At 38.7% G+C, this 26496-nt stretch overlaps 1 protein-coding gene across 2 annotated transcripts; it reads right to left on the bottom strand.

The window, feature by feature from the left end:
- Nucleotides 1-8196: 8196 nt before the first annotated feature.
- Nucleotides 8197-25012, bottom strand: LOC113943498 (programmed cell death 1 ligand 2-like). 2 transcript variants are annotated; one of them, XM_027635351.1, is made up of 8 exons: nucleotides 24703-24714; nucleotides 24238-24324; nucleotides 16974-17042; nucleotides 15300-15662; nucleotides 13962-14246; nucleotides 12125-12265; nucleotides 11310-11351; nucleotides 8197-9182 (listed from the first exon to the last, which is right to left on the bottom strand). In XM_027635351.1, exons 3-8 carry the CDS (start codon nucleotides 17026-17028, stop codon nucleotides 9076-9078), a joined length of 993 nt encoding a protein of 330 aa, XP_027491152.1. In that variant the 5' UTR covers nucleotides 17029-17042; nucleotides 24238-24324; nucleotides 24703-24714; the 3' UTR covers nucleotides 8197-9075. The 2 variants fall into 2 exon arrangements, with proteins under 2 accessions (XP_027491152.1, XP_027491151.1); XM_027635350.1 differs by lacking the exons at nucleotides 24238-24324; nucleotides 24703-24714 and adding an exon at nucleotides 24879-25012.
- Between the last annotated feature and the right edge of the window lie 1484 nt (nucleotides 25013-26496).

The raw sequence follows: 26496 nt of genomic DNA, 5'->3' as shown, positions 1-26496 counted from the left end.
CCTGCTTAAGCACCCTCGGATTGAGCCCTAATGGGGAGGACATGGTGACGAGGTTACCCTCTGCTCCTAGTTCATAGCCCCTCATGGGGCAGCCCTGGTCTTGCAGCTCGCTAATAGTTTACCTTGCAAGGATAGTAAAACTAGTTGTATGAGGATTGTAGTGAAACTTCAGAGATGTGACTTTTGTTCCTTTGATGTCCTTCAGTCTGCTTTTATTAAGGTACATGTTTGCCTTCTCTATCAGTACATTTGGAAAACCTTTTGGCATTCTCAAATAGGAGACTGTGTTGATGCTTCACTAGCTTACAAACTAATTTGAGTTGCTTTCTCAGGAAATTCTCTGCTTCTTGAGAAATAGATCAAATGACAAATACTAAGATTCATTACAAAAAAGTAATTCCTTTCTTGAGTCTTCTTATGTGAACTCACACCCAGGATAGAAAACAGGGCCAGAATAGATTACCTTATTCCTTCAGAAAACAGCCATCTGGGTTTTCAATGTAGTTACTTTCTCTTTTTCAGGAACATAGTCAGCTATTTTGCTGCTGCTTTTACCTGCAGCCTTTTCCCAAGGTATAAGTTCAAATAAGCATAGTGCTGTGATGCTGGAGTGTATGGCCAGCTGTTTGGACAAACACTTCATGAAAGCAGTTAAGTACTTCCCTGCATTCAAGTATATTTGCTGTAGTATAGTCTGCTGTACTTCAGAGTGGTTCTGTAAATATGTCAAAACTGCTTATATAATGCAGCTTGCAGCACTGAGATCTACAGTTACCAGGTTTTGGAGGAAAACAAGCACAACTTTATCCTGTTGTCTCAGCCTATCATAAGCCCCTATCAAAAGCCAGAAGAAGAACCTCTCTTTTCCTAAAGAAAAGTGAATTTTTAGGAGGCAGTGTATCCTATTAAAACAGTAGTAAAAATAATAATTTGCCTTAAATCTACTGAAGTGGAAAAATTCAAATAATTACACTGAAAATACAAGCCAGTTTCCCTAGCTCATTCTGGTTTTGTTTCCCTTATCTCCCTGTGGCTTTTTGGATGTAATTAACAATTTAAAAACTTTCAGGGATGTTCGTAGGCAGAAGGAGGCATTTAAACCAGTTTGTGTCACTTTTGCCCCCACAGATTGGCTAGCACAATTGCTTTTGGAGCTGGTGTTCACAGAGTGTATCTTAATGGCACAAAGCCCAGTTCTACAAAAAGCCATACCATGTGCTTGCAAACTGCATGCACACACACATCAGCTGGTCAATGCCTGCAGAATCAGAGCCAGGGGCAAGGCGGTAACTAATAACCTGTACTCTGTATGAGTACTCCCACTGTCAGACAGCAGTGAAGCAAAAGGCTGGTGTGCAGCAAGCCTGAGCATCTACCTACACATGGAAATGATTTGTTCACAGTGGTCACCACACAGAGCTAAAGAACAGTTTACCTTATCCTTATTTTTTATTTTAATTTTTCCTCCTGCTGTGAGGCTTCTGGTTTCTGAACCAGCAACAGGCCCCTTTACTAGAGCATTTACTTCATGACTCTGCAGGATTAGAACTGTTTTTCATGAGAAGTAAGATTTCAACATACATTGAAGCATTCACATGTTCTTGTTCTCCTAGGAAAACCCCAGATCTGAACAAGTGTCTGGCCAGTCTCCAAGGGCAAAACCTTTTTATTAACACAGATTTTTTTTTTTTGGTTTATAGGCCTAAGCAATAACAGTGTCTGAGTAGGAGCTCAGTAGTGGATAACTGCAGCTTGTTTATTAAAAAGAGTTGAAAGAAAATTAATACAGCCAATGCTTAATGGTGGGAAATAACATCTCAGAAGTTACAACCCAAGGAAAGTGTTGTCCTCACAGGTATAAATCTCAGGTTGTGTTAAAAAGGATTCCTGTGATCCACAGAATTGGAGGAGGTCTCATTATTACCATGCCCAGGACCCTCATGTCACAAGACTCAGGTCATAAAATCCCATTCACAAACTTACTGAGCTCTAGCTATAAATGTTTCACTTTACCACTTTCACTGAAAAGCTTCTTCTGAGCCTCTCTACTCAGAAACACTCAAGAAGCCTAATCTTTACAGTACATTTACCACACAGCCACTTTATACCTTTGTTTCTATACCACTATCGTTTTCTAAACAATTCCTTTCCATCCTGGTGGACTGTTCCTTCAATAACCTATATGAGATAATTTGCTTAACAACAATCCTGTTTTCACTTGCAAACAGGCAGGCAGAATCCGAGGAGTTCATTGAATATTGCAAAGGGCAGTGACTAAAAGAAAAACTTTGCAGGCTTGGAGACAGGAAGCTTAATTATCTGTTATCATTATGTCTTGAAATAACATATCAAGGAGCGAGTCATATGTGTAACCCAGAACTGGAGCTAAGTTATATATACAGTTGTACTGCTGTGACTGACAGGCTAGCTGTCACAGGCAGAATGGAAGTTTTGGACAAGCTTTATCAGCTTCCATTGATTCATGAGGTACATAAAGGACCCACACTAAACTTCTTCTCAGAGAGGAGCCTTAGTTCAGCTGGATCCAGTTCTAGCCCCAGACTTAGTCAACACTTTAAATCTAAAGGATCATATAGATGTAATTGAGCCCTTATAAGACTTTGTCCTGCAGGATTAAGGATAGCAAACTAATTACATTTATAGAAATAAATATTTATTTAAATTTGATATTATAATGATTATAATGATTATGATTAGTCTAAAAGATCTTAATCAGAATTACTGACTACCCACTTTGGCTATCAGTACTAGTATAGTGCACTATTTATTGAAGCAATATTGAAGCAGTTATAATAAAGTTAGCAAAATAATTATTAAGTAGATATTGATGTTCCTCACCTATATCAATGACTCTGGAAATATCTCTTGTGCAGCCTAGAAGAGCAGCCTTGAGGGGTGTTCCCACTCAAGGGAGGAATCTTCACACACACTCTAAGAAAGGATATGTTAGAAGATCCTAGCATTTAAAAGTGGGACTCAGCTTTTATAGGATAAAGCGATTAACAATCACTCATACATCTCCAGGCCAGCTGTGTCACCTCAGCAGCTTTAGATAAATTATCAGTAATATCAGTGGTTCCTTTATCAAGTACTTTGTCTCACCATTGCCAGTTTGTCAGGAAACATTGCTGAGTCAGGCTGGTTTCAGCATTCTTCAGTATCAAAAATTGTGTGCCACCCCTTGCCCCCCTCTCCCACTTCCACTCATCACTCATGACTTTTGCAAACAGGGTATTGTTCAAGCTGGCTTGCCACCACTCTAGGCAGAGCATTCTGCTGCAGTACCTGAGGCATATCACTTATGGAATGAAACTCAAAATATGCAGATCAACAAAAGTTGCATGATGTATATCAAGACCCATGACAGAGTAGATGCATAGATTGATGACCTCTGACTTGAGAAAATCATTTGCCTTTTCTACATGGGACTGTGATCCTGTCTGTCTAGTTGATTTTCTTGATCACTTCTGACAATTCTTTGTAGCTTTCCATATTTAAATCAAGAACCTTTTAGGTTCTGCCAATTAGCAGTTCTCCTATCAGGCCAAATGCACAAGTAAATCTCGATGTTTTAAGCTGTAACCAGTCACCTGGAAGCACTACAGCTGTTAAATTATCTCAGCAGACAGTTGGCTTCCAGAATAACGGTGTCTGCAGTATCAGAGGTTGGATAGGTCAGCAATGACTGATTGAGCAAAGTTGGCTCATGCCTTGAAATGGCTTTCACAGTATGTTTTAATCAAGGTGTCTTGACTGAAGCAAGAAAATGCTTCCCACTCTTGGATTTCTTCCACTTTCATCTCTCCAATGTGGGGTACAATCGTACAACTCAGCATTGTGGAAATCCTGGGAATACCTGACCCAACCAACTTCTTCCCACTGGGGGTGATCAGGGATCTGATCTTCTGTTCTCTTGCAGAAATTGTCATACACATTTTTAGTGTTGGAAAACTGGACAGCTTTGTAAAGGTGAAGTTTGAGACTTGTTATAAAGAACCCAAACAGTCCTTCATACACTCTAACATAGGGGCAATTAAAATGATGGAGCCAGTAGTCTCTTCTGAAGTTAAACTGTTAAATCTGTGTTAACAGCAGAATGTATGGGAAGGCAGGAATCTTTCCCACTCACTATACATATCCATCTCTGTGAAATTTCATATGAATAAGCTTCACAGATGGGAATTCAATAGATTCTTCATCTATAAATTTGCTGAATCAGATTCTGCTCCTGGCTTTGAGCATTTAACTCATCCACAGTCAGGCTCTAATCTCTATATCTTCCCCGATATCTCAGCCTACACTCTGTGGTTTACATTTTACTTCACAACTCTTCAGAAGCATAATGTATGTGCATGGCAAACATACAGAAAATCAAAGACTTTGCATGGAGGTCTAAATATGTTGCTCCTGCTCAATAAATTTACAGCTGTCTTGCTGCCTTAGTTTTCTGACCAGTCTGAGACAGATCTGTGGACTAGGATTGCAATATTTTGGGGATGTATAGAAACATCCTTTAGCAGTTCATAGCTTCTTATATGAACTGGGAAGTTCTCTGAGCTCACAGTGCTTCTTCTGACTTTACTATTCTCACAAAAATTCTGTGTCCCTCTTGAAAAAAATTGTTGACCTTCTCCTGTTCCCTTTTCCCACCAACAGCTTCTGCTTTCTCAGTGATATTCTCAAGTTTATATGTCTATTCACTGATATCTAGCCTATTTGTTGTGTCAGGTTTGCATTGTTAAGACTGACAATGATCTGTTTTACTTTTGAGAAGAGTGTGTTCATCATCTCACCTGAAAAAACGTTCCTTTCATACACAAAACTGTGTTGTCCAGTAGCACAGCAGTCCTCTTACTAGAAACCTTGTGATTAGAAGCTCAGATTTCTGACCAGATAGGTTCCCCACATCACCACAGAAAGCCCCATCTTCACCAGCTGATTCAGGTAATCACCTTGCCCCACTGCTTGAAAAACACATGTGTAAGGAATGAACTTAAACCCACTCTTCGAATTTCTACTGCCTTATTTCCTTATGTAAAGTGGTTTCTAATACAGACTTTGCATGAAAGCCATTTCACTTCTCACTTGGAAAAGCCCATTAAGGAAAGATGTTTGTGAGTAAACAAACATTAGCTGCTGAAAAAATGGCAGTAAATGTAAAAGCCAAAAGTAAATACATCTGAATTCAATAATGTTTTTAAGTCAGCTTTTAACAATGTTTGCCCAGTGCTTTTACCTGTGTCAGCTACTCTTTACCATATGTCTGCATATCAAACTTGAGTGAAATATTACCAAGCACTGGCTATAAAACAGTATGTCAGAGCACCCTTGACAACTTGCTGAGGAAAACCATGGTATCTTGTTGAACCAGATGGCAGTCATTGATCTGGGACTTTACTTTCAGATCATGTGTTCATCAGAGTATAAGGAAAGTCAGACAATTACAAAAGATGTGGACCAAAGGTCACTTTGGGTTAGAAGGGATTTCTGAGGTAACTTTGTTGATCCTCATCCCCACAGAAAGAAAAGATAAGTTCAAAGTTAGATCTCTTCCTGTAAGAATGAGTCTTTATCGTACAGAAGTGGTTTGTAAAACCTTTCTCCATCACTATTTTGAGAAGTAGATAATGCTTTTGGTGGCAAACAGCATATTTCTCTCAGATGAAGGAAGACATTCTGTAAGAAAAGATGACTGCAGTATTTCTTGAGAAAGAATAGGGGTTTTTTGGCAATCCAAACGTCTCAAGGGCATTTCCAACTGCTCCCAGTAAGCTCTAGTCAGAATCAGCTAGTAGTTTTCTAGTATGCAGACTTAAGTCTTGTAAGGCATTTCAACTGGATATTAGAAATACCTCTTCCACGTTGGTCTTTTTCCAGAGATATTAACGTTCTTGATGTTAACTACTGCTTTTAGCCATGTCTGTGCTAATGAGAATCAAGTAAATGGAGCAGGTTTAGGCTGCTGGTGGTGTGAAAGAGAACTTGGTACAATATAGCTAATCTTACTGTCTGTGCTCCTAATCACAGACCAAGCTGCAACTCACAGCTACCAAAATAACTGTGGTTGTAGAAAAGCCAGAATAAACCTAATGTAAGCCCTTAAATCTCTGGTTAATAGCAGAGGGGAAGAATGAGCAGGAAGACTAGGATGCCAGTCACTCCTGGGCTAAAATGGCAAATGCCTCACTCATAGTAAAGCAGGTCAGAGAATTGGAAAAGTAGTTTTTCCTTAGCCAGACCAGAAGAATTAAATAGTTACAAACTACTTTTTCTCTGATTGCTTGTGAAAAATGGTCATAATTAAAATTCAGTGCACTATGTTTTTGATGACTATAAGCCACTGAGTAGATTTTTTGCACGCTTTCATACAAATATTCCACCAAATTCAATTGAATCCATACTTTTTTTCAGGACGCTATTGCTTATGACGTTTGCCCAGTTGAGACAAATGTATGGAGATCAATAGAGAAGGTGCATATCAGAAAAGAATACTGAAGCTTCCTATGCAATGTATCCACTATGCCACTCTAAAATGCCAGGTAAGAGTACAAGTAAGTTTTAAAGTCAAACTCTACAGATTATATTACATCTAAAAACACTTCATATTTTTATGGTCTAATAACATCAGCTTTTGACTCACTGTAAAGTTCAAAACTATGAAAAACAAAACAAAAACCCCAAAAAGCCCCAGCCAACCAATCAACCAAACAAAAACCCACCAAAACAACAACAAAACCCAAATGCTTCAAACATTTTGCGGGCAGTTTATGTCTATCTGAAAACTCTTGCTTCAGCTGTTTCAAGACAGCAGCTTGTAGAACAGTATGTGAAGCAGAAAGAACAGAGACTCATCATATCACACACGTATCATGTGCTCAATGGTTTACAGTAAAAAACAAGTCATGCATGAACTCACAGACACAGATAGACTGGCCAAGCTGCTGACAAGCTAACTTTCACATGATCAGATGTGACAGTCATCTTCATCAGCATCCAGCAAGAGCTGGTGAAAATAGAAACTCGTGAGCCAAGATACATTTCTGGGTGGTTTTATGGTTATTACAGTAAATACTGCTATTGTTCGTTTCACAATGAAATGGAGTGGAGAGGGCATAGGATTCTTGTGCAAAACTGAGCTTCCTCTGCCTAGGGATGCCAGGTGAAACTTTTCAGTGTACAGACCATTAAGAGGGAAAGTAAGGTAGTGTTTGCCATGCCTGCAAAATGGGCAGGAAGTGCTGCCCACATTTGTTCTCCTCTGCCCCCACCAAGGAAACATTTACTCAGCAGCATAAGATAACAACAGGATGACTTTCGTTTTGTTAAGGAACAATGAAAGTCACTGTAGTCTAATTGCAAAGACTGTGATGTACTGTTTATGTTCATCCACATAAATTCAGTTTGAATTTCTTCCACTTTATGATTAGGAGGAAAAAAGAAATAGAAAAGTGCAAAATTAAGTTCTTCCAGGAACACAATGGGTTAGATTTTCACTGTGGTTGACAGAAGGGGCTCATACTTCCCAGAGGAGTATAAATCTGGAACAGGGAAAAATTGCTTGACTGTACACACTGACCCTTAAGTATTGCTAATTTGTGCAAGCCAGGGCAGTTCCCAAGCTGCTATCCTATCTTAAGCTAAACAATGCTTCAAGAAGCTGTCTCTTATTCTTTGACATCTCCCTGATTTGCCGTATCAGCAAGGATATAGGACATAGCAAGCCCAGTGCAGATTTGTCTCAGCTGCCTCCAATGTCTACAAATGGGTATTTAAAGGTGCAATACATAGATATTAAAGTAGAGGTGATGGAAGAGAGAGATTAGTTGTTCTCTACCACAGGTAAAATCAACAGCAGACCTGCTTTTTAAAATCAGCTGTCCTGGTGAAACAATACAGTGTGAATGCTGCTGTTCTGGTCTCATAACAGCACTGTAGGTCCACTTTGTGCTGGATGGAGTAAATAGCTGCACTGGAGAAGCAGTTCCCATCTAAATCCAGAGTAAATGCTGTGAAGAAAACATTAACAGATAGCACTCTTCTAAGAGCAAGATAATGACAGAAGTAGTTTCCATGTGAACACCTTTCTTCAGTCCTGTTACATCTATCTTAGTAGAAAACGCAGCTCACCTAAGTGACTGCTCTTTCAAAATGATATGACAAATCTTACCAGCGCCCTTGCTTCACTATCTGAGATGCAATATTGGGTGTTTTTTCAATCCTGGCATTCCAGTAATAGGAAGTAAAACAGCCTGTCATGGGAAAGACTCAGCTTTTCCTCTGAGGAAAAATGAAATTACTATTTAAAAATAACCAGTGCAGAAATCTGCTTCATTTTCACTTTTGCTTCCAAATTCCTCTTAAAGAAAATTCTGTTGAATAATCAGTTCAAATGTAAAACTTCTTACTGTCATGTAGCATAGAATCACAGTTCATGTTTTTTTACCTGACTTACTTACAGGGTTTTACATAGAGAGTGCATTAAAATTCTCTGAAGTGACATAATGTTGATTTACTGTTCTTACAGGGATTTTTTTTTTTTAGTCTGTCCTTTTATATAATTTCAACCTCTTATTGCTCCTGTGCTATGAAATATCTTCTGTAAGTTTCCATGCTGGTGGGTACTTGTGGTAATTTCTAGTTCAATGTGTTAGAAAGTTTGGAAATGGGATATGGGCATTTAATGATGTCTCTCTAAAGATGACCTGCTTAGACATAAGATAGCATTTACAACTTTTATTCAAATTCACACAAAATGTTTGAATCCAAGCACCAGTCCTGAGACTGAAGCAGTTAATAAGGGCATTCTTAAACAAAAATTCCTTGAGCAACAGTAAGTCCAAAAGTAAAGTGTATCAAAGGCACTCAGATGACCTCTTCACAGTGGTAAACCACATCTCATGACAGCATAATTCCCAGTAACTTCAAGATATCTGAAGAGGCATGGCTTTCCATTGCTGAAGTGCAAGTACATCCCCATGAGTTCACTGTTTATCCCAAGGCTAAAGTGCTGTAATTTCCTTTGAAGTCCCCAAAAACAGATACAAGAAGTGCAAATTATGGCATATAAGATGAAGAGTTTTCACAGAACCAAATCTCACTGTCTCTTGAAGCTGTGACAGTTGACAAGTACAAAGCCTCGGTTTGAGTGTTAGAATCATCTCCTTAAAGAAAGAGAATGAAATAGTATTAGTTTAAAAATTTGCAATAATTTAAGAAAATAAATAACCTATTTTAACAGTTGAGTGGTAAAGAGTGAAAGCTCTGTCTTAATTGTATGTGAATTTTTCTGGGCTGTGCTGAAGTTGCAGTGGCTCCTTAAAACTGTCATAATTTACGAAGACATTTTGTTCCAGTCTTTTCTGAGGTAAGAACTATCTCTGTCCCTCTCTTTTCTGTGGTCCAAATTCTGAATTTTCTATTACATCAAAGTCATCACTGACTTTCAGCCATATAAATGAAATAACAAAACTGGAATCTGGTTAGAGAACATCCGTGGAAATGCTTATCAGTAAATCTGTGCATCTGATTAAAAGTGTGCAGAACTAGGACTTCAGTGATGAGGTCAAACGTCCTACATATTCAGTTCTGATTTAGCTTGAGCTGTAAGTTAAAACTGATAACATTAACAAGCCCTGTTCCCGTAACCAGAGCCATGTGGGTCATTTCCAAGGCTCTCTGGTAAAGCATCTGTGGCTTTTACGTTTCAACTACCTACCTACTCATCATGGAAAAAAGGTTCTTTCCAGTGTTTCTTAAAAATATGTGATGCTGAGAAATATAAATATTTGTCATCTGACTTACTGCATGTTGCACAAAGCTTTCGGTCATTAAAATGAAGAAGTAAAACAAAACCACAAAGAGCAGCCTCGTCTCCTTTAATTTCTTCATTTCACTAAGTGCACAGAGGAGGCTATGGCCTATATAGTAAAAAAATTCTACAACAGTAATACAAAAAGCCATGGGATGCCAGGGTATCCTCAGATAATGTGCACTGGAATTATGCCTGGACATGCACCAATGCTGTCCTCCAGAATGCTACTTGCTTTAAGCCTGTGTTCATTTGTGTGTGGCATAATGCCACTAAGGTTTCACACCATCACGTGAGAGCCTTTGACTGGAGCAAGTGCTGATTTCTGAAAGGTGAAAGTGTCTTTCTGAAAGTGTCATTTTGACTGTAATATCTAGCGATGGCAGTGGATTAAACATGCAAATATGACAATATAAGATGAATTGGGAATCAGTGAATTCATGCCTTCTTTATCCAATCCCTAGTTTTCACCTACAAAAGTTATTTTTTAAGCTGATGACTTCTTGATGTATTGTTTCAGTAGTCAGAAACATGGGCAGATTCTCAAATAAATCCTGTCCTTGGAAAGGCCCTGACTTGCCTGTTTGTCCAAAAGCTGATACGTATTGTTTCTTCAGGCTGCTTGGCCAGCTGTATCACAATTTTGCTCCATTTTTGCTCACTGGGAGAAATTCATGCATATACCTGGAGCACATTAGGCAGCCTGAGGGCTGACCTCAATAGGCTGTGTTAGGGTCTGCTTGGACTACAAGGAATTACAGCTTAATCCGATACCTCTGTACCTAACACTGGCCACAGCCTCTCTCCTCACAATGCATTAACCTGTCAGATCTTTTATTTATAGGTAACAAAAATTATTTATGTAACTAAATGCTTTAAGAGCTTTCTTATCATATTGCTTTATAGTTTTTTATGGTGATTTCTTTTTTTCAGTTCATTTTTAGTACAGATGCATCCTGACAGTTTTTTACCTTCCTTTTGCAACGTAAAAATTCCTAGGGATTTCTAGGGAAGTCATATGCTCCTAAAATGAGAAGTAGCTCAGCACATGATATAATATTCCAGATAAATGCGGTATCATTTTATTTGTCGTTAAGACCTGGAGCCTAATTCAAAATATAACAGACTATTACCACCAAAATCTTGATGCCTTCCAAAACAATCAGCTTTCTATGTGTATCCTACTCAGCCAAGACTACTAGAACTCCAGTTAGTATACAGAGATGTATACTGAGCTATATATGCAAGTTATCTCAGTAAAAAGGAACCAACATCCATAAATTTTTACATTGCCTGTAAGAAAGTCAAAAACTTTAGATACTATATTTTTAAAAAACTGAGGGAAAAATGAATTTAAATTCAAAACTATCCTCTATTTTGATGTAACATTATCAAGCTGCAATCTACATTTTTTTTTACAATTTTAGATGTAAGAAAGAAAAATCTGTAAGCATAAATACAAAAAACCCTAATGACTTACTGTTCTCATCTTTTGGGTTAGGGTTCAGTTTTCTTTTCCTGCCTGTTAAAGTAAATATATACAAATTTAGCTTAAACATTTCTAGGCCTGAAAGAAACAATACTATTTAAGTAAACTTTAGGTTAAACTGAGCTTTAAACACATTCAAGTTTGCTATTGTCATAGCAAATACATAAATTTTTCTACACTTCTTTTCTTTTACAAATCTTGAGCCAAACTCCGAAGTCATAATGTTAAGACTTTCCTTTCATGACTATAAATACATTTGTCTAAGTTTACTGGAGTCTATTCATATGCAAGAAAATACTAAAATAATAGCCCATTTGCTTTATTGCTTTAGCACTACTGCACTTGCAAACAAGGAAAGAAACACTGTTTGTGATAGTCTAGGATGGCACACCATTTTAGTTACACAGCCTTAATGGAGATGGAAAACAAAAATTCTGTGTCATATGCTGTAGCTACAATGTCTGCATAGCTATGAAGAAAACACCATTCAAGCTATGCTTTTACAGCCCTCCTTATTCAAGGCAAAGCTTGTTTTTACAGAATACTAGATAGTATTTACAGAATACTAGCTGGCCAGTTTAAAAAATGTATCTTTCCATGTACCTTGTCTCACATAGGTAACAAGATGAGGAAAACAAAACCCAACTCAAATGATCCAAGATCTCATTTTAGAACATCCTTGTCATCTAGAAATAAAATGTAACCAAAGTCACACAAGTTTGCCTAGTTACCAAAATTTCCTACATGTTGTTCATAGGAAAAATAAAGAAATAGTGAAAAGATTCACTATCTGAAGTAAAATGTACCTTTTCTGGATTGCCCATTCTTGAATGATTTTCTCTTCTGAAATATTATTAGTGCAGAAAGAAGGACCGCTACAGTCACACATGTGGGGATGATAAATGACATCAGGGATTTTTGTCCACTGTTCTGTGTACTCATTAAAGCTGTCAAAATCATGAAAGGAAAGTAAATTTATAACTTACAAAACAGGCATTGTTTATGAAGTTATTGGTTCTGTTTCTCCAGAGTCTTGTTCTGACTGAGCAAAAGATTCTTTAAATTTATCAATGTAATGTTTTACACTGATTTTATGAATACTTTATACTCCAATATTTTTGTAAAAAGCCCTACAAAAAAAGATTCAAATCTCTCATTTCTATGGCATGCAAGTGAGCTCTACTGCAACTTATCTGTATCCCACTTCACAGACTCACAGAATCACAAAATAGGACGGGAAGGGACGTCTGGAGATCATCCAGTCCAATCCCCTTGCCAAAGCAGGGTCACCTAGAGGAAGTGACACAGGAACACATCCAGGTGAGCTTGGATGCCTCCAGAGAGGGAGAGTCTACAACCTCTCTGGGCAGCCAGTTCCAGTGCTCTGCCACCCTAAAGGTAAAGAAGTTCTTCCTCATGCTGATGTGGATCTTGTTGTGTTTTAGTTTATGGCTGTTACTCCATGTTATGTCACTGGACACCATTGAAATGACTCTGGCACTATAGTCTTGACACCCAGTTTTGAGATATTTTATATGCATTGATGAGATCCCCTCTCACTCTTCTCTTCTCTTCTCTAGACTAAACAGGCTTAGCTCCCTTAGTCTCTCCTCCTAAAAGAGGTGCTCCAATCTCCAACTCAACTTTGCAGCCCTTCGCTGGACCCTCTCCAATAGCTCCTTGTCTCTCTTGTCCTGAGGAGCCCAGAACTGAACACACTCCAGATGTAGCCTCCCTAGGGCTGACTAGAGGGGGAGGATCACCCCCCTCGACCTGCTGGCCACACTCTTTCCGATGCACCTCAGGATACCATTGGCCCTCCTGGCTGCAGGAGCACACTGCTGGCTCATGGACAAGCACACTGCTGGCTCTTGTCACCTACCAAGACTCCCAGGTCCTCAGCAGAGCTGCTCTCTTTGGGCAGCCCCCAAACTGTGCTGGTACTTGGGATTATTCCTCCCCAGGTGCACTTGCCTCTGTTGAACCTCATTAGGTTTCTCTCCACCCAACTCTTCAGCCTACCAAGGTTCCAGTGAATGGCAGTACAGCCTTCAGGTTATCAGCCACTCCTCCCCCCGGTTTAGTGTCATCAGTAAACTTGCCGAGGGTACATTCTATCCCTTCATCCAGGTCATTGATAAACTAGCTGAATAAGACTGGATCCAGTACTGATCCCTGGAGAATGCCACTAACTCCAGGCTTTCAATTGGACTCCACTGATGACAACCCTCTGACCTCTGCCATTCAGCCAGTTCTTAATCCACCTCACTGTCCATTCACTTAATTTACATTTCCTGACCTACGAGGATGTTATGGGAGACATTTCAAGGTAGACAACAAGATAAACCAATTAATTAGGAGTCTATCAAGGAAGACACCCATGCAGCTGAAAAAATTCCCTCTGTACTGGCAGACAAATAAGAGGAGCTACCCTAAAATTAAAATTAGAATATATAGAATACAGACTGGCTTGTTGAACTGTAAACTAGCTGAGACTTCACAGACATCAGTAATATTGACTTGTTTAGTTTCCCGAGCATCAATATTACACTGTTTTCTAGAACTGAATTCCAGTAATGGATTATAGAACATGATATATGTATGAATACTCTCTGATCTATACAGGTTAAAGGTGATGCAAACCTGAAGTGGAAATATGAGCTGAAGTTTCTCCATTCAGTTCTTTATTCCAGAACACACAGCTGTAGTTCTCACTCATATTTGGTTTGAATGTCAGGATGCTGGTGACGTTGTAGAGGCCATCTGCAGTCAATGTATAGGTGGTATTTGCAGGTCCACTGAGATTGAAGTTCTTCTCATTTTGCCAAAAAACCTCCGCCAGAGGAAAGCCTTCTGACTGGCACATAAAAACAAACATGTCTTCACCTGGTTTTCTCATTACTTGAGTGTTTATTCTCTTGTAGGATGCTGCATAAGAAGTTGTTGAGTGAAATTGTTGTATGCAACAATAGTCATTTTCCCACTTCACTTTTCTTCCTTCCCTTTAATGCCACATATTGTCTATGGCTGTATCTGAGGGAAACTTATTTAAAGTGATGAAGGATGTTTTGTATAGCAATGCAGTATTCATTATTCAATCCTTACCATGCCTACAGCAGCAGAATGTACTCCACTACTTTATACAAGGCAGCTGTTGACACTAAATTTATGATTTTTCAATATGGAGGACACAAGTGAGGACTCATAGGACTCTATATTCACTTTTTGAATATGCCACTTCAAGAAAAAGGCTGATTTTAATGTTTGTTTTACCACAGCTTATAAATAGTGTGATATTCTCATTATATTAGAACAAAATTGACTTTTCAGGGAAACCAATTGGGGTTTTAAGAATGACTGTGTCCATTTTTGCATTTGACAAAGGTTGTTATTTAGATGTCTGGGTAGGAAATTAATGCTGCCTTGTGTCACATGGATATGCATGGAAAACACCAGAGGTCTTTCAAAGGACTGGTCTCTCATGCTGTCCAGTAATATCTGCCTTTATTACTAATGTCCATTTGGCTTTGATGAACACAGAAAATCACATGCTCTTGCTCTGGGAGCTGCAGTCACTTAGGGAATTCCCAAGCACTTGGGTAGTTGCAGCAGTGTTCATAAGTGTATTAGAGCACCTCTGAGAAACTTTTGGGAATGGCCCTAGGTAGCCCAACAAGGCAGGAGATCAAATGGGAGGTGATGACACTGGAGAAGAGGATGTGGAAAGAAGGAGGAAGGATGAAGGATAGATGGAGAACACCTCTCTGGCACAGGCTGCTCCTGGAGAAGCTCAGCTGGCCATTGAACCAAAGACTAGTCAGCAACAAAACAACTGCTTTGGTTCAGCTGAGGGCTGAGCACAGGGTCTTTGTGAGAGAATTAGCAACAAATTCCTTCAAAGTAATCAATTTCTACAAGCTTGTAAGAATTTAGTAGACACATCTCAATGAATATGTACTTACATTCAATTCAACCACTAACCTTTTACTTCCAAAGTAATATACTTGTAGTCCACACCCCGGTAGTTAATGAGACAAAGATATGATCCCGCATCTGTGATCTTCACGCTGATGATCTGAAGGATAGCTCGTCCCAGCTTCAATTCACTCTGCAGAAGTGATGCTCTTCCTATGTAATCAGGATGTTGGGATGGAGGGACTGCCTTCCCATTGCGGAGTGTATAAACCTCTTTTGATTTCAACCAGCTGGGCCTTTTCTGCTCCCAAACAACAGTTAGGAGTTCTAGATTTACTGAGCCATTCACAGGGAATCTGCATTCCATAGTCACATTGTTCCCATACTCTGCAATGTAGAGCTGTTGAGGAACTTCAACTGTAAATAAAGCTACAAGAAAAAAAGAAAACCATTTCATTTGTTGTATTAAAATGTGTTCTGATTTTCCTTAAATTTGGGCAATACTCTGTCAGGTAGTCAGGCATATGGTTACCAGTTTGACTGAACACTTTAAATATTTTTTGTTCATACTCACATTAACATTTTTAGTTAATATAATTACCATATAGTAATTATAGCAAATTATCTATATTGGTTACAGAATCTGAAAGATAAGGAGAAAATGAGAAAGTTTTTTATTCACATTTTATAACTAACTTCAAGTTCAGCCAGTGATTACACAGGAAACACTTTTATGATACTATGATGGTCTCTTATATGTCCTAAGATTCTAGTAAAAACAACAATTAATTGTGGGAACAGTAAATTTAATTTCATTATCCTTTACAAAAAGAAATACTAATGTAGTTCCTGTGAAAGATACTTGCACTGGATAAGCTTGTGCTTAGAAGATCTGCTATGTAGCAATTACAGTCTCCTACAAGCCTGAAACCATGTGAATATCATTAGATCCCACGCTATTTCTCAGATACATGCAACAGTATTACAGAAAATATATAAAAATAATCTTTGCCATTCACCCAATATGAAATACATATTTTTATGAATAGTTTACCATTTTAAGGTGTACTTGATAAAGCAGAGTTATTTACAATACATCATTCAAAATACGTTGTTACTACTTTCTGTATTGGATGTACTATATATTGGTAGATTTAATTCAGAAGCACTTGGAAGTATTGATAACATTCCAAAGAGAAGACCATGCAACTGTTTATGCATTCCTTTTATTGTATGTGTTTGTGAAATAGTTGCAGGGAAAACTTCAATTCCTCTTATAAATGTTTGTTTATTCACTCTAATACAACTGTAATGAGGGATAAAATTATATGAAAAATATGAAAAAATGCCAAGACCCTTCTGAGTTTTAGCCAAGCTGCTCCTCCTACAGGCATGCACAGGGGAACATAGGTGGTTTGACTTCACTTTGCCTCACACTGAGGTTGTTCTGTTTCCCAGTGGGTGTGGGTTGCTTTGGTCATTCTCCCTCTCACAGCCATGGCTGCTGATGCTGGACACCTCAGCTGTCAATATGCAATACGTTAAAGAAGCTTGATTGTGGAAAGTGATGGACATCTGTCCTGTGCTCAGTTAGTGCCAGTGCCTTCTGTAAGACATTGGAAAGCAAAGGCTCCAGACATTACTGGCCACTCATGCAAGTATTGTTGGAGGTGCTGAAGCCCACATACTAAGGGCTGCATTGATTCTGCTGATGGAATTGAAAGACAGTATCTCTCTCACCTGAAACCATGGAGAGCTGTGTATCCAGCAACAGAATTGTGAGGATCTGAAACATTTTCTCAGGTGGATCTGAAACAAAAGTAGGATGGCATCAGAACTTGTAACAACTACCTGTTCCTGCTGAAGCAGATCGGAGACATGCTAGCCTTCAAAACCCGTCACATTGCTCATAAACAGCAAAAATAGAACTAAACACTAGGCTACCAGTAGAAACAAGGAAAATCCTGAATAAAGCAATCCATGCACACATGCAGAGTATGAACCAATGGCAATGAACGAGTAGCAACAAGGGCAAATAAAACATTTCCACAACTTCATCCATGATGTTTTCAGAATCTGTAGCTTGCAGGCAGCCTTAAATAGTCTGAGAGGGCAGTGCTTTTACATGTTTTACTGCTCGCGAATAATAAAAATCAATTGCAATTAACATCTCACATGCTGGAGAGCTTCATAAACATGCACAGGGGGATTTTTTAACTGTCTGCTCTAACACCTGATCAGTTTACAAGACCGCTAACCCCAATTTTGTTTCAACTTTGCTTTGCATACTTTTTTTCAAATTCTTATTGTCTGAGTTCTTTAACCTAAAGACCAGCAGATACCTGGAACCTATTGTGAGGTAGTGGAAATCTCAGGATGGATAAATTACAGTTTGCTTCAGAATGGATTGGAATGAAGACTTACTGTTGCTAATTCTTTCACTTTGCACATATCAGTGCCTGATGTGTACAAAGTGCCTTGTGTTACTGATAGTAAACCCACAGGCCTGGAATAATGCAAAAGGACAAAGTACAGTTTTAGAGTGAGTATATTCCTGTTCCAGTAGCAAGCAGACTATTAACTATTTTTCATACTTTTGTATGCAGATCAACATAAGTAAAAGGAAAAAAAAACCGAAATAAACAAAAACCAGAAGAAAAATTTCTAACAAAACTAATGAGATAATAGAAAAGAAGGAAGAACTACTTTGAATAAAGTGTGCTAACATACAGTATAACCTGAAAAAAATAGTGAAGAAGGTCCAGAAATAAGCTGTAAGGAAGTAAAGAAGAGAAGGAACACTTTTAGACTTCCCCAGAGCTAGACTAACTGGAGGAGGGGTTTAAGTTTACTTCAGTGTTCTTTTATGGCTCAGCTGGAAACATCCTTTTTCCAGTCTTATCAGGTGCTGCATTTCTCTCATTGTTTCTGCCTTTGAGCTCTCAGTACCTCAGAAAGTGAGGCTCAAGTTTTAGAAAATTAGCAAAATGATCTAGTTGATCAAGAGAAGGCACTTGATGTAATCTTTTTGGATTTCACTACAGCTTTTGGTATGTGTCTCACAGTATCCTTTTGGACAAAATATCCAGGACACAACTGGATAAAGACATCATGAAGTGGGTGAGCAACTGGCTCATGGGGCAAGCACAGAGGGTAATAGTGAATGAGGTAACATCAGACTGGTGACCTGTCACTAGTGGGGCTCCATCTTGGGCCCTGTGCCCTTCAATATCTTCATAAATTATTTGGATGCAGGATTCAAAGGGATACTAAGCAAGTTTGAAGATGACACAAAACTCAGAGAAGCTGTTGACTCCCTCAAAGGCAGGGAGGCATTGCAGAGAGACCTTGACAAGTTAGAGGACTGGGCAATCATGAAGTGTATGAAGTTTAATAAGGGAAAGTGCTGGATTCTGCACCTGGAATGGGACAATCCTGGATGTCTGTACAGGCTGGGGAATGAGATGCTGGAAAGCTGTGCTGTGGAAAGGGACCTGGGGATCCTGGTCAATGGCAAGTTGAATCTGAGTCAGCAGTGCCCTGGCAGCCAGGAGGGCCAACCTGTCCGGGGGGGGCATCAGGCAAAGCGTCGCCAGTCGGTCGAGGGAGGGGATTGTCCCACTCTGCTCTGCACTGATGCAGCGTCACCTTGAATATTGTGTGCAGTTTGGGGCACCACAATGTAAGGAATATATTAAGCTCTTAGAGAACCTTCAAAGGAGGACAATGAAGATGGTGAAGGGCCTTGAGGGAAAGCTGTCTGAGGAGTGGCTGAGGTCACTTGGTGTGTTCAGTCTGGAGAAGAGGAGACTGAGGGGAGACCTCGTGGCAGTCTACAACTTCCTCATGAGGGGAAGAAGATCTATTCTCTGTGGTGACCAGTGACAGAACCCAAGGGAAAGGCCTGAAACTGTGTCAGGGGAGGTCTAGGTTGGCTATTAGAAAAAAGTTCTTCCCCCAGAGGGTGGTTGGGTACTGGAACAGGCTCCTCAAGGAAATGGTCACAGCACCAGGTGTGTCTGAATTCAAGAAGCATTTGGACAGTGCTCTCAGGCACATGGTGGGATTCTTGGTTATGGTCCTGTGCAGGGCCAGGAGTTCAACTTGATGACCTTTAGGGTCCCTTCCAACTCAGCATATTCAGTGATTCTGTAACTTTTTTGGGAAATTTAGACGTAGTCATTTGATGTCACAGATAAAGGTGGATATGCAAACTACCATAAGCAGACTTATTATTTGTAAATGAAAGCTAGTTACTTTTATCAGAGGACTGACTGAGTTGCCACTACTTAATGTGTGATGAATGGTAATTAGCTGTATGAGAAAGGAGCTAATAAACATTATCAGTATCAGTATCTCAATTTTCTGGATGCAGAAGACTTTACTGCCCTGACAGCCAGGTTAAATTTCACTCATGGAGCCACCATAGGAAACTATGGTTCACACTTAATACTATAAAGAAAATTAATGTCCTCAGTCTCCTGTTATGCTCACTTCTCTATACAGCTTACCTAGAAGCAGGTGGACATAGTGGGAAGAACTGAATGAAGAATGAAACAATATTTCACATCAATATTTAGATCCCTGAAATAGCCTTATGTGAGACATTTGAGGTAATCCACTCCCTTTTCATAGCTTGAAGTACATTGAGAATGCAGAGTGTGTTTATTTCATAATGTAGGGCATAGGACTTTTTTAAGTATACGTATTACTGAGAGTAAAATGATAGAACAAAAAAGAGGGGCAGCATAAACAAAGCCCCAGCAGATAGAAATCATAGTTATTAAATATCAAGTAAATCTTACCTAACCAGACAGATTAGCATGAGAAGAGCATTGCACATAACATAAATAAATAAAAGAACCCAAATGCAAAAACATTTTCATTTGTGATACCAAATGCAGAGTCATGGAGATCAGAAAAGATCTCCATGCTTATGGAGATGCTTATGGAGATCAGAAAAGATCTGTATTAGAATGATCAAGGACCTATTAGCATGGATCTCTATTAGAAGGATCAAGGATCTGTCAGCAAGGATCTATGTTAGAAGACATCCTTCTTTATTTCCATAATCTCACTAGCAGACATCAAGCTGTTTTGCAACCTCAGTGCAATCTACCCATGCAACTTAATCATGTGGCTCTGCTGCCTGACACACATCCATAGAGAAATCTGCACCAGCATCTGGAAAGTGATTTCTTCTGAGCTTGCACTACCAAACCTTCACACTGTTACAGAATAGCCTTCGTTTTCTCTCTGTTTTTTGAAAAACATATGGCATGCCCTGCTATGCAATAGTCCTTGTACACAACTATCCTAACAAGCTTATGCACAGCACATCTTTTTTTTTCCTTTAATCAAAAGGCCATTTCTAAAGCATTTTCATCAGTTTTCATAGGGATATAACAAAGGAATGCTGCAGTATAAAATCAGCACTTAACAGTTCTAGCAGCAAAGTGAGGAATTGAAAATACATATCTGACAACATGAAGAAGTTGCATGACCTTTCAACAGCAATTCAGATCTGATCATCAAATTATTTCTCAGACCAACCTGCAGAAGGAAAAGCAAGTTTTCACACAGTGCTGTGTGATTATGAAAATCAAGCTGAAAAAACTGTGAGGGTTGAGGAGATGAAAAGCATCACATCAACATCTAAAAATCATCATGGCTTTTTATGAGTTGTAATAGTTTCAGTGAAGATGTGGAGCCCAAGACTAATAATTTGAATGGGAACAAAGAAAACAAAAGTATGACTATGAATGGGAGAAAGGAGAAATATAATCTTCTGTCTTTATACAGTTTTTTTGGTTTACTGGAAATACTAAGTTAAAACCCATACTTGACTTTCATTGGCCCACAAGGAACATATCCTGGCAAGTTTTTTTAGTGAATGATGAGTGAAATCTAGATGGCAATGATAAAAAATTGCTAAAGTTCTGCCAAAGAGCTGTTTTAGAAGGATCAAGGAGCCATTAGCATAATACCTGCTAATATATATAATAGCATGATATATGCTAATGTGATATATTAGCATAATAGCACCAAAGGTCAAACCCCACACAATGTATTGTTTTCCTGGTTTTGATTCAGCTGATCATGCCTGTGACTTTAGTCCTGACCCCAGCTCACATACCCACAGGGATTATAACAATCATCTCCAGAAAAAAGTAATTTTTGGTTAGTGGAATGCCTCACTCCACATAAAATCTCAAGTGGTTGCCCGAAATCCTTCTGGTAAGGAGTAAGAAGGATATTTCTTGTTCTCTCAGAAAATTTAGACTCAGCATTCCCATTTCAAATTGCACAAGCTGTATGCTCCAGGCAAAAATATTGTTCCATTTTCAACATAATGTATAGACTTCATTTAATTCTACAGATACAAGTGAAGAGTTGTTTATCCTGACAGAGCTGTATTTTATGAGGATGCTCTCAGGAACTGAAATTGGTAGCAAAATGGGAACATCAAATTCCTATATGCTTAAACCGTGAAGCTCTTGAGCAAAAGCTGGGATAGTTCTTTTAAGTATCTGTGCTTTGTGTAAATCTCTTTAGTATGTGTTTATTGCTATGGCTACTGGATCTTATTTTCAGGGAAGACTCATGTGAACTACAGTGAGTTGTTGAGTGAGGTAGGCACTAGTCTGTCATGGTCATAAGCGTTAGGACTGATTTGGCCTCAGTTAAGGAAAACTCTCACCATGTTGATAATATTAAGTTTACAAGAAGTTTTTTAAAGCAAAGGAACATAAAGATCACAGAATATTTTGCAACCTACTTCCTAATAATAAAGATTGAAAGCCATATCTGAATAATGTGAATTTAATTCTATTCCTTTCATCCATACATCCTGAAAGATAATAATGATTTTCTTAAATAAAAGGAGCATTTTAGTATAAGACCCTCTGGAACCACCTTTGCTTAGTAGCCTTGCTATGATTGCCCCTGCTAACTGTAGGGGGATTGGAATAATTGGCCTTTAAAGGTTCCTTCCAACCCAAATCATTCTATGGTTCTAAAATTGTTCCCAACACGAGAATAACAAAGGATTGTATGCTGAACAAATCTTTATGCTGTCCACTAAACAAACACAACCAGAAGCACAGTCAGTGACTCAGGGACCTTATAGTCTAGCAAATCATGGAAAAACCCTTTCCAGGAAACATCATTTCAGCTATTAAAATATTTGTATTCCAGCAAATGAATAATTAAGAAGAGTAAATTCATTTGGCATTTACATAATGAAACTTAGCAGCATTAAGCAAGGAGGGTTTTGTAGACCAATAACTTCCACCAGAATAATCAGAACTGGTGGAAAAGCTAAACAAGCTTTCAAGCCACCAAATTTTCCCCAGGTTTAAAGCAGAAGACAAATGAACACAGAAGTTCACAAAAATTGCTCAGATTTTGCTCTGAAAGAACAAAGGATTAAAAGACTAATGGAAGGGGTTTTGGTCCTTTTGAAATTTAATGGGTATGGGTATTTTAGACAGACCCTTGTTTGTACTGTATTTCCCTGCAGACTAAGGTATCCCATTGACAGCACTTATAACATGATCATGCTCAGTTTTAGCTAGTATAACACAGGTTATACTGGAAGGAACCAGGGACATTGGCACTTCCACAACTCCCACTGGGAGGAGGATGGTAATGTCACCAGGCTGGCTGGGTGGTCTGTGTCCACCTCCACATTACCTGTCAAGTACACTTTAGCTAACAAGGTTGCAAGTGGTCTGAAACACTGATAAGGAATCCTTAGCTAGCAGACTAGATTTGAAACATCAATATTGCAAATTATTTGTTCATTCCTACATTCAAAATTTTTACTCTACTGCTGACATACATTAGAGAGATCAGCTCAGGTCGCTCTTTTCCTATTCCCTCTCCTTCTAGGTCTTTGTCTTTTATACTGCAAAGGTAGAACCTGTAGAAAACACAGCACAGTGCCCTCTGGAAATATTCCAAAATAACAAACTCATCCAAATACTAGAAGCAATCCAGCTGTGTTAACATGGCATCCTACTTGGCTCCGTATGACTCTTCCTGCATGAAACGGAGCTTTATGTTCACTTAGAAAAGAGACTATCTTGTCATACACCTATGTACACTGCAAAAGATTGAGGGGTCCCAGTCACTGTTTGCTTTGTCTTTCTGTTACTGAAACTCCCTTATCTTCTGTGCATCTTGCAATTTCCAAAGCTCCCTTCCAACACTATCACATGTGCAAAAAGGCACAACATTTTTGACTTCCTCATGAAATGGCTAAACTGATTTTCCTTTCAGTGAAGGATCCAGTTCTAAAAAAGAAAACAAAAAAAAAATAAAAAAAAAAAATCCTAGGTCAAAAAATAAACCACAAAAAAGCAGCATTGGATCCTCATACAAACTACATCTGTTCTGTATCTCACCATCAGAAAGAAGGTACTTTGTGTCTGTGAGGAATTTCATAAAAAACCTAACCATGCATATTAAAATTTGTTCAAAGTCTATTTCTCATGCCCATCTCAGTATATTCTGTGGACATAGTCTTTTGCCCTCATTCCCTCCGACCCACTTCATCCACATACCTTCTCATCTGCTGTTTTTCCTCTGCTTTTCCACACTTGTTGCAGTGTCTCATTGCCCACATCACTCACAGTCAATTTATTATTGGGACCATTACTTTGCTTCTGATGATGACGTATGACAGCCTATTTGCCTCATTTCAGTCTGCTCTCCATCTCACTTCATCTTTCAGTTGAAGAGATAATTTCTTACATCCTCATTAGCTCACACTTTCTGTGAATTCTCACTTTCACTACATTGTTTAACTGTCACCTGTTTTATCTTTTCCACTGTTACTTTTTTTGTTCAAAAACACAATCATTGTCAAACACAATCAGTGTCTAATACAATCTCAAAAAAGTACTTTTTTTCCATAGATGCTAGGATAGGATTGGGATGAAATTTTGTTACAGAAAACATTACATTTAAAATGCATCTGTGTATTCTACAGAACACACACTTTTCAGCTCTTAGCAGCAGCACTGAACAGTACAGGCTAACACTCTGACACTGATATACTGCAAATTTTCCTTCATTTCTTCAGCTTCTACAGAAAGAAAGACTTTTCAGAGAGGCACAAGAAATTCTCCTCTTCATAGCCTGTGCCCCTCCTGAGATGCAGAAGGTGAAAATCTCCAGACTAGCTGTACAACCAAAACAACCCACTGTTTGCAGGTAGTGGGTTAAAAACAATCAAAAGAAAGTAAACAGGAACACAAAGATATAAATATATACAGAGGTTTTTTTCTCCATTTGACTCTTCCCTGAAATTCAGAACGAAATATTTACTTAACAGCTATGTCCTGGTGCATAAGCTGAAGAGTTCAGCAGCACCGCTTCTGCATTTGCCTGTGACAGAAGATTCAATTGCAAGACGGGTTCAGCTTCTCAAACTAGGTTTTAGTTGTACTGAAGTTGTATGGACCTGTGTTTCAGAATCTGGGACTTAGCAATCTCTGGTTCAGAATCAGTCTACACCCCAGAAATAACTGGAAAATAACTTAACTTAAGCAAATCTTAAGAAACTAGGAAAAAAATCTGCAATCCATCAGTTAGAAATACATTAAATATCAATCTGCATTTTATCATTGCTATACTCACATCAGATCTTTATGCTGTCATTGGAGAATCCAGTTCATGCAGTTAAGATTTTCAAAGTTATACAAAGTATCTCTATCCTATTTGCACAATAGCAGGAACCACCCAAGTCTCATGACCAGTGCATATGCAACATGCACCAACAGCACAGCTTGTAGGCTGATCTTATTCCTGCTTTATGTCACGAAACAACTGACTTTTAAAAGGAAATCACCAAGATTGTTAGGATGTTGTTAGCGGTTCCAGTTTCGTTTTGACGTTTCATGCTGAATATACTCTGAGGTCAGGTCTCTGCATTGCTGAGAATGTGCATCCAAAAAAATTACACAAAGCATTCTATAAAATTTATATGCTCAAATTCTGCTTTTAATTACACTCTTAACTTTTTGCTGGGTTTATACCCCTTTAGAGAACTATACAGCCTTTGCATTTGAACTTGCATTTGCTAGGACTGTTCTGCATTCATGAAACTATCAAAGTAGATTTTCTTAGTTTTCATCAGACTAATTTTACAAGAATTCCTCTAGTGATTACCTAGCATTTGCAGCACATATTTTGTGTTTTCATATATACCGATATTATTACAAAACAAAACAAAACAAGAGGATAATCAAACACTCCAAAGAGGCTGTGAATCTCCATCCTTATCTTACAAATATATCAAACTTGACAGGACAAAGCCTGAACATTTGGATTTAAGCTGGCACCACTTTGAGTGTGAGGTTGGACTCAGTGACTGACATCTTCTTTCCAACATAAAAGTTTCTATTCTATTAAACAGCCTTATCAAGGGATGTATCTTTTCATTTTTCATCACTTTATCCTTTAATTTGTGATGACATCATGATTGGGAGACATAAAAGAGGATACAAAGTCTTCTTAGGTTTCTTGATGCATTGGTGTTACAGGTCGGATACACATACTCTTTTGTCTCCAGTTAGCTCCTTATCACTTGGGAGAATTGTGCTCTACCTCCACACAAATAATGATTGTGGCTTTAGTCCTGTGAATCCTGTCTGGTTTGGAATGATGTGTGATGATTGCCTGCCTCACAGTTCCAGACTGAGTCAGACTGTGAAATCATGTCTACTGCTACCTAGTGCAGAGCAATCCACCTTTTTTTCCTTAGTATACTTATCCTGTGTAGCCCTGTCACATAAAGTAACTCCAAGTTACTTTATAAAGTAGCTCCATAAAGTCTCCCCTTTCCCCAGAAAAGCTCCAATGACCTCTTTGGCAGCTGTTAGAAGTCAAGGATTTGGATGACTGGACACTTGAAGAGGAGAGAAAAGCCCACAAGATTAGGGTTGAGATTGATCTATGATTTACAATTAAAATCAGGTTAGGCCTTATGATGGCCTAATACTTTCAGTAAAAGCAAAAGGTAAAAGATGGCAGAAAACTGAGATCTGTGCTCTTTTTGTAAGTATGGGAGAGCGAGGGAATTGAATCTTCTTAGGGCTCTTCTTCCTGGCTGATGCTTGCCTGCCTACTGTTTCTCTTAACTCCATCTTCACCCTCCACCTGCTGCCAATTCTCAAAGGCCTTGTCTGTTTTGTGGCCTTCTACAAGACAAATAGCCTATTCAGGGAGAAGTATTTATGCAAACACACCTTTCAAT

This window comes from Corapipo altera, unplaced genomic scaffold (assembly GCF_003945725.1).
Source record: "Corapipo altera isolate COAL_440 unplaced genomic scaffold, ASM394572v1 61411, whole genome shotgun sequence".
Classification (NCBI taxonomy): Eukaryota; Metazoa; Chordata; class Aves; order Passeriformes; family Pipridae; genus Corapipo; species Corapipo altera.
Note: the sequence above shows the minus strand (reverse complement) of the source record. Positions and strands in the feature narration are given on the sequence as shown.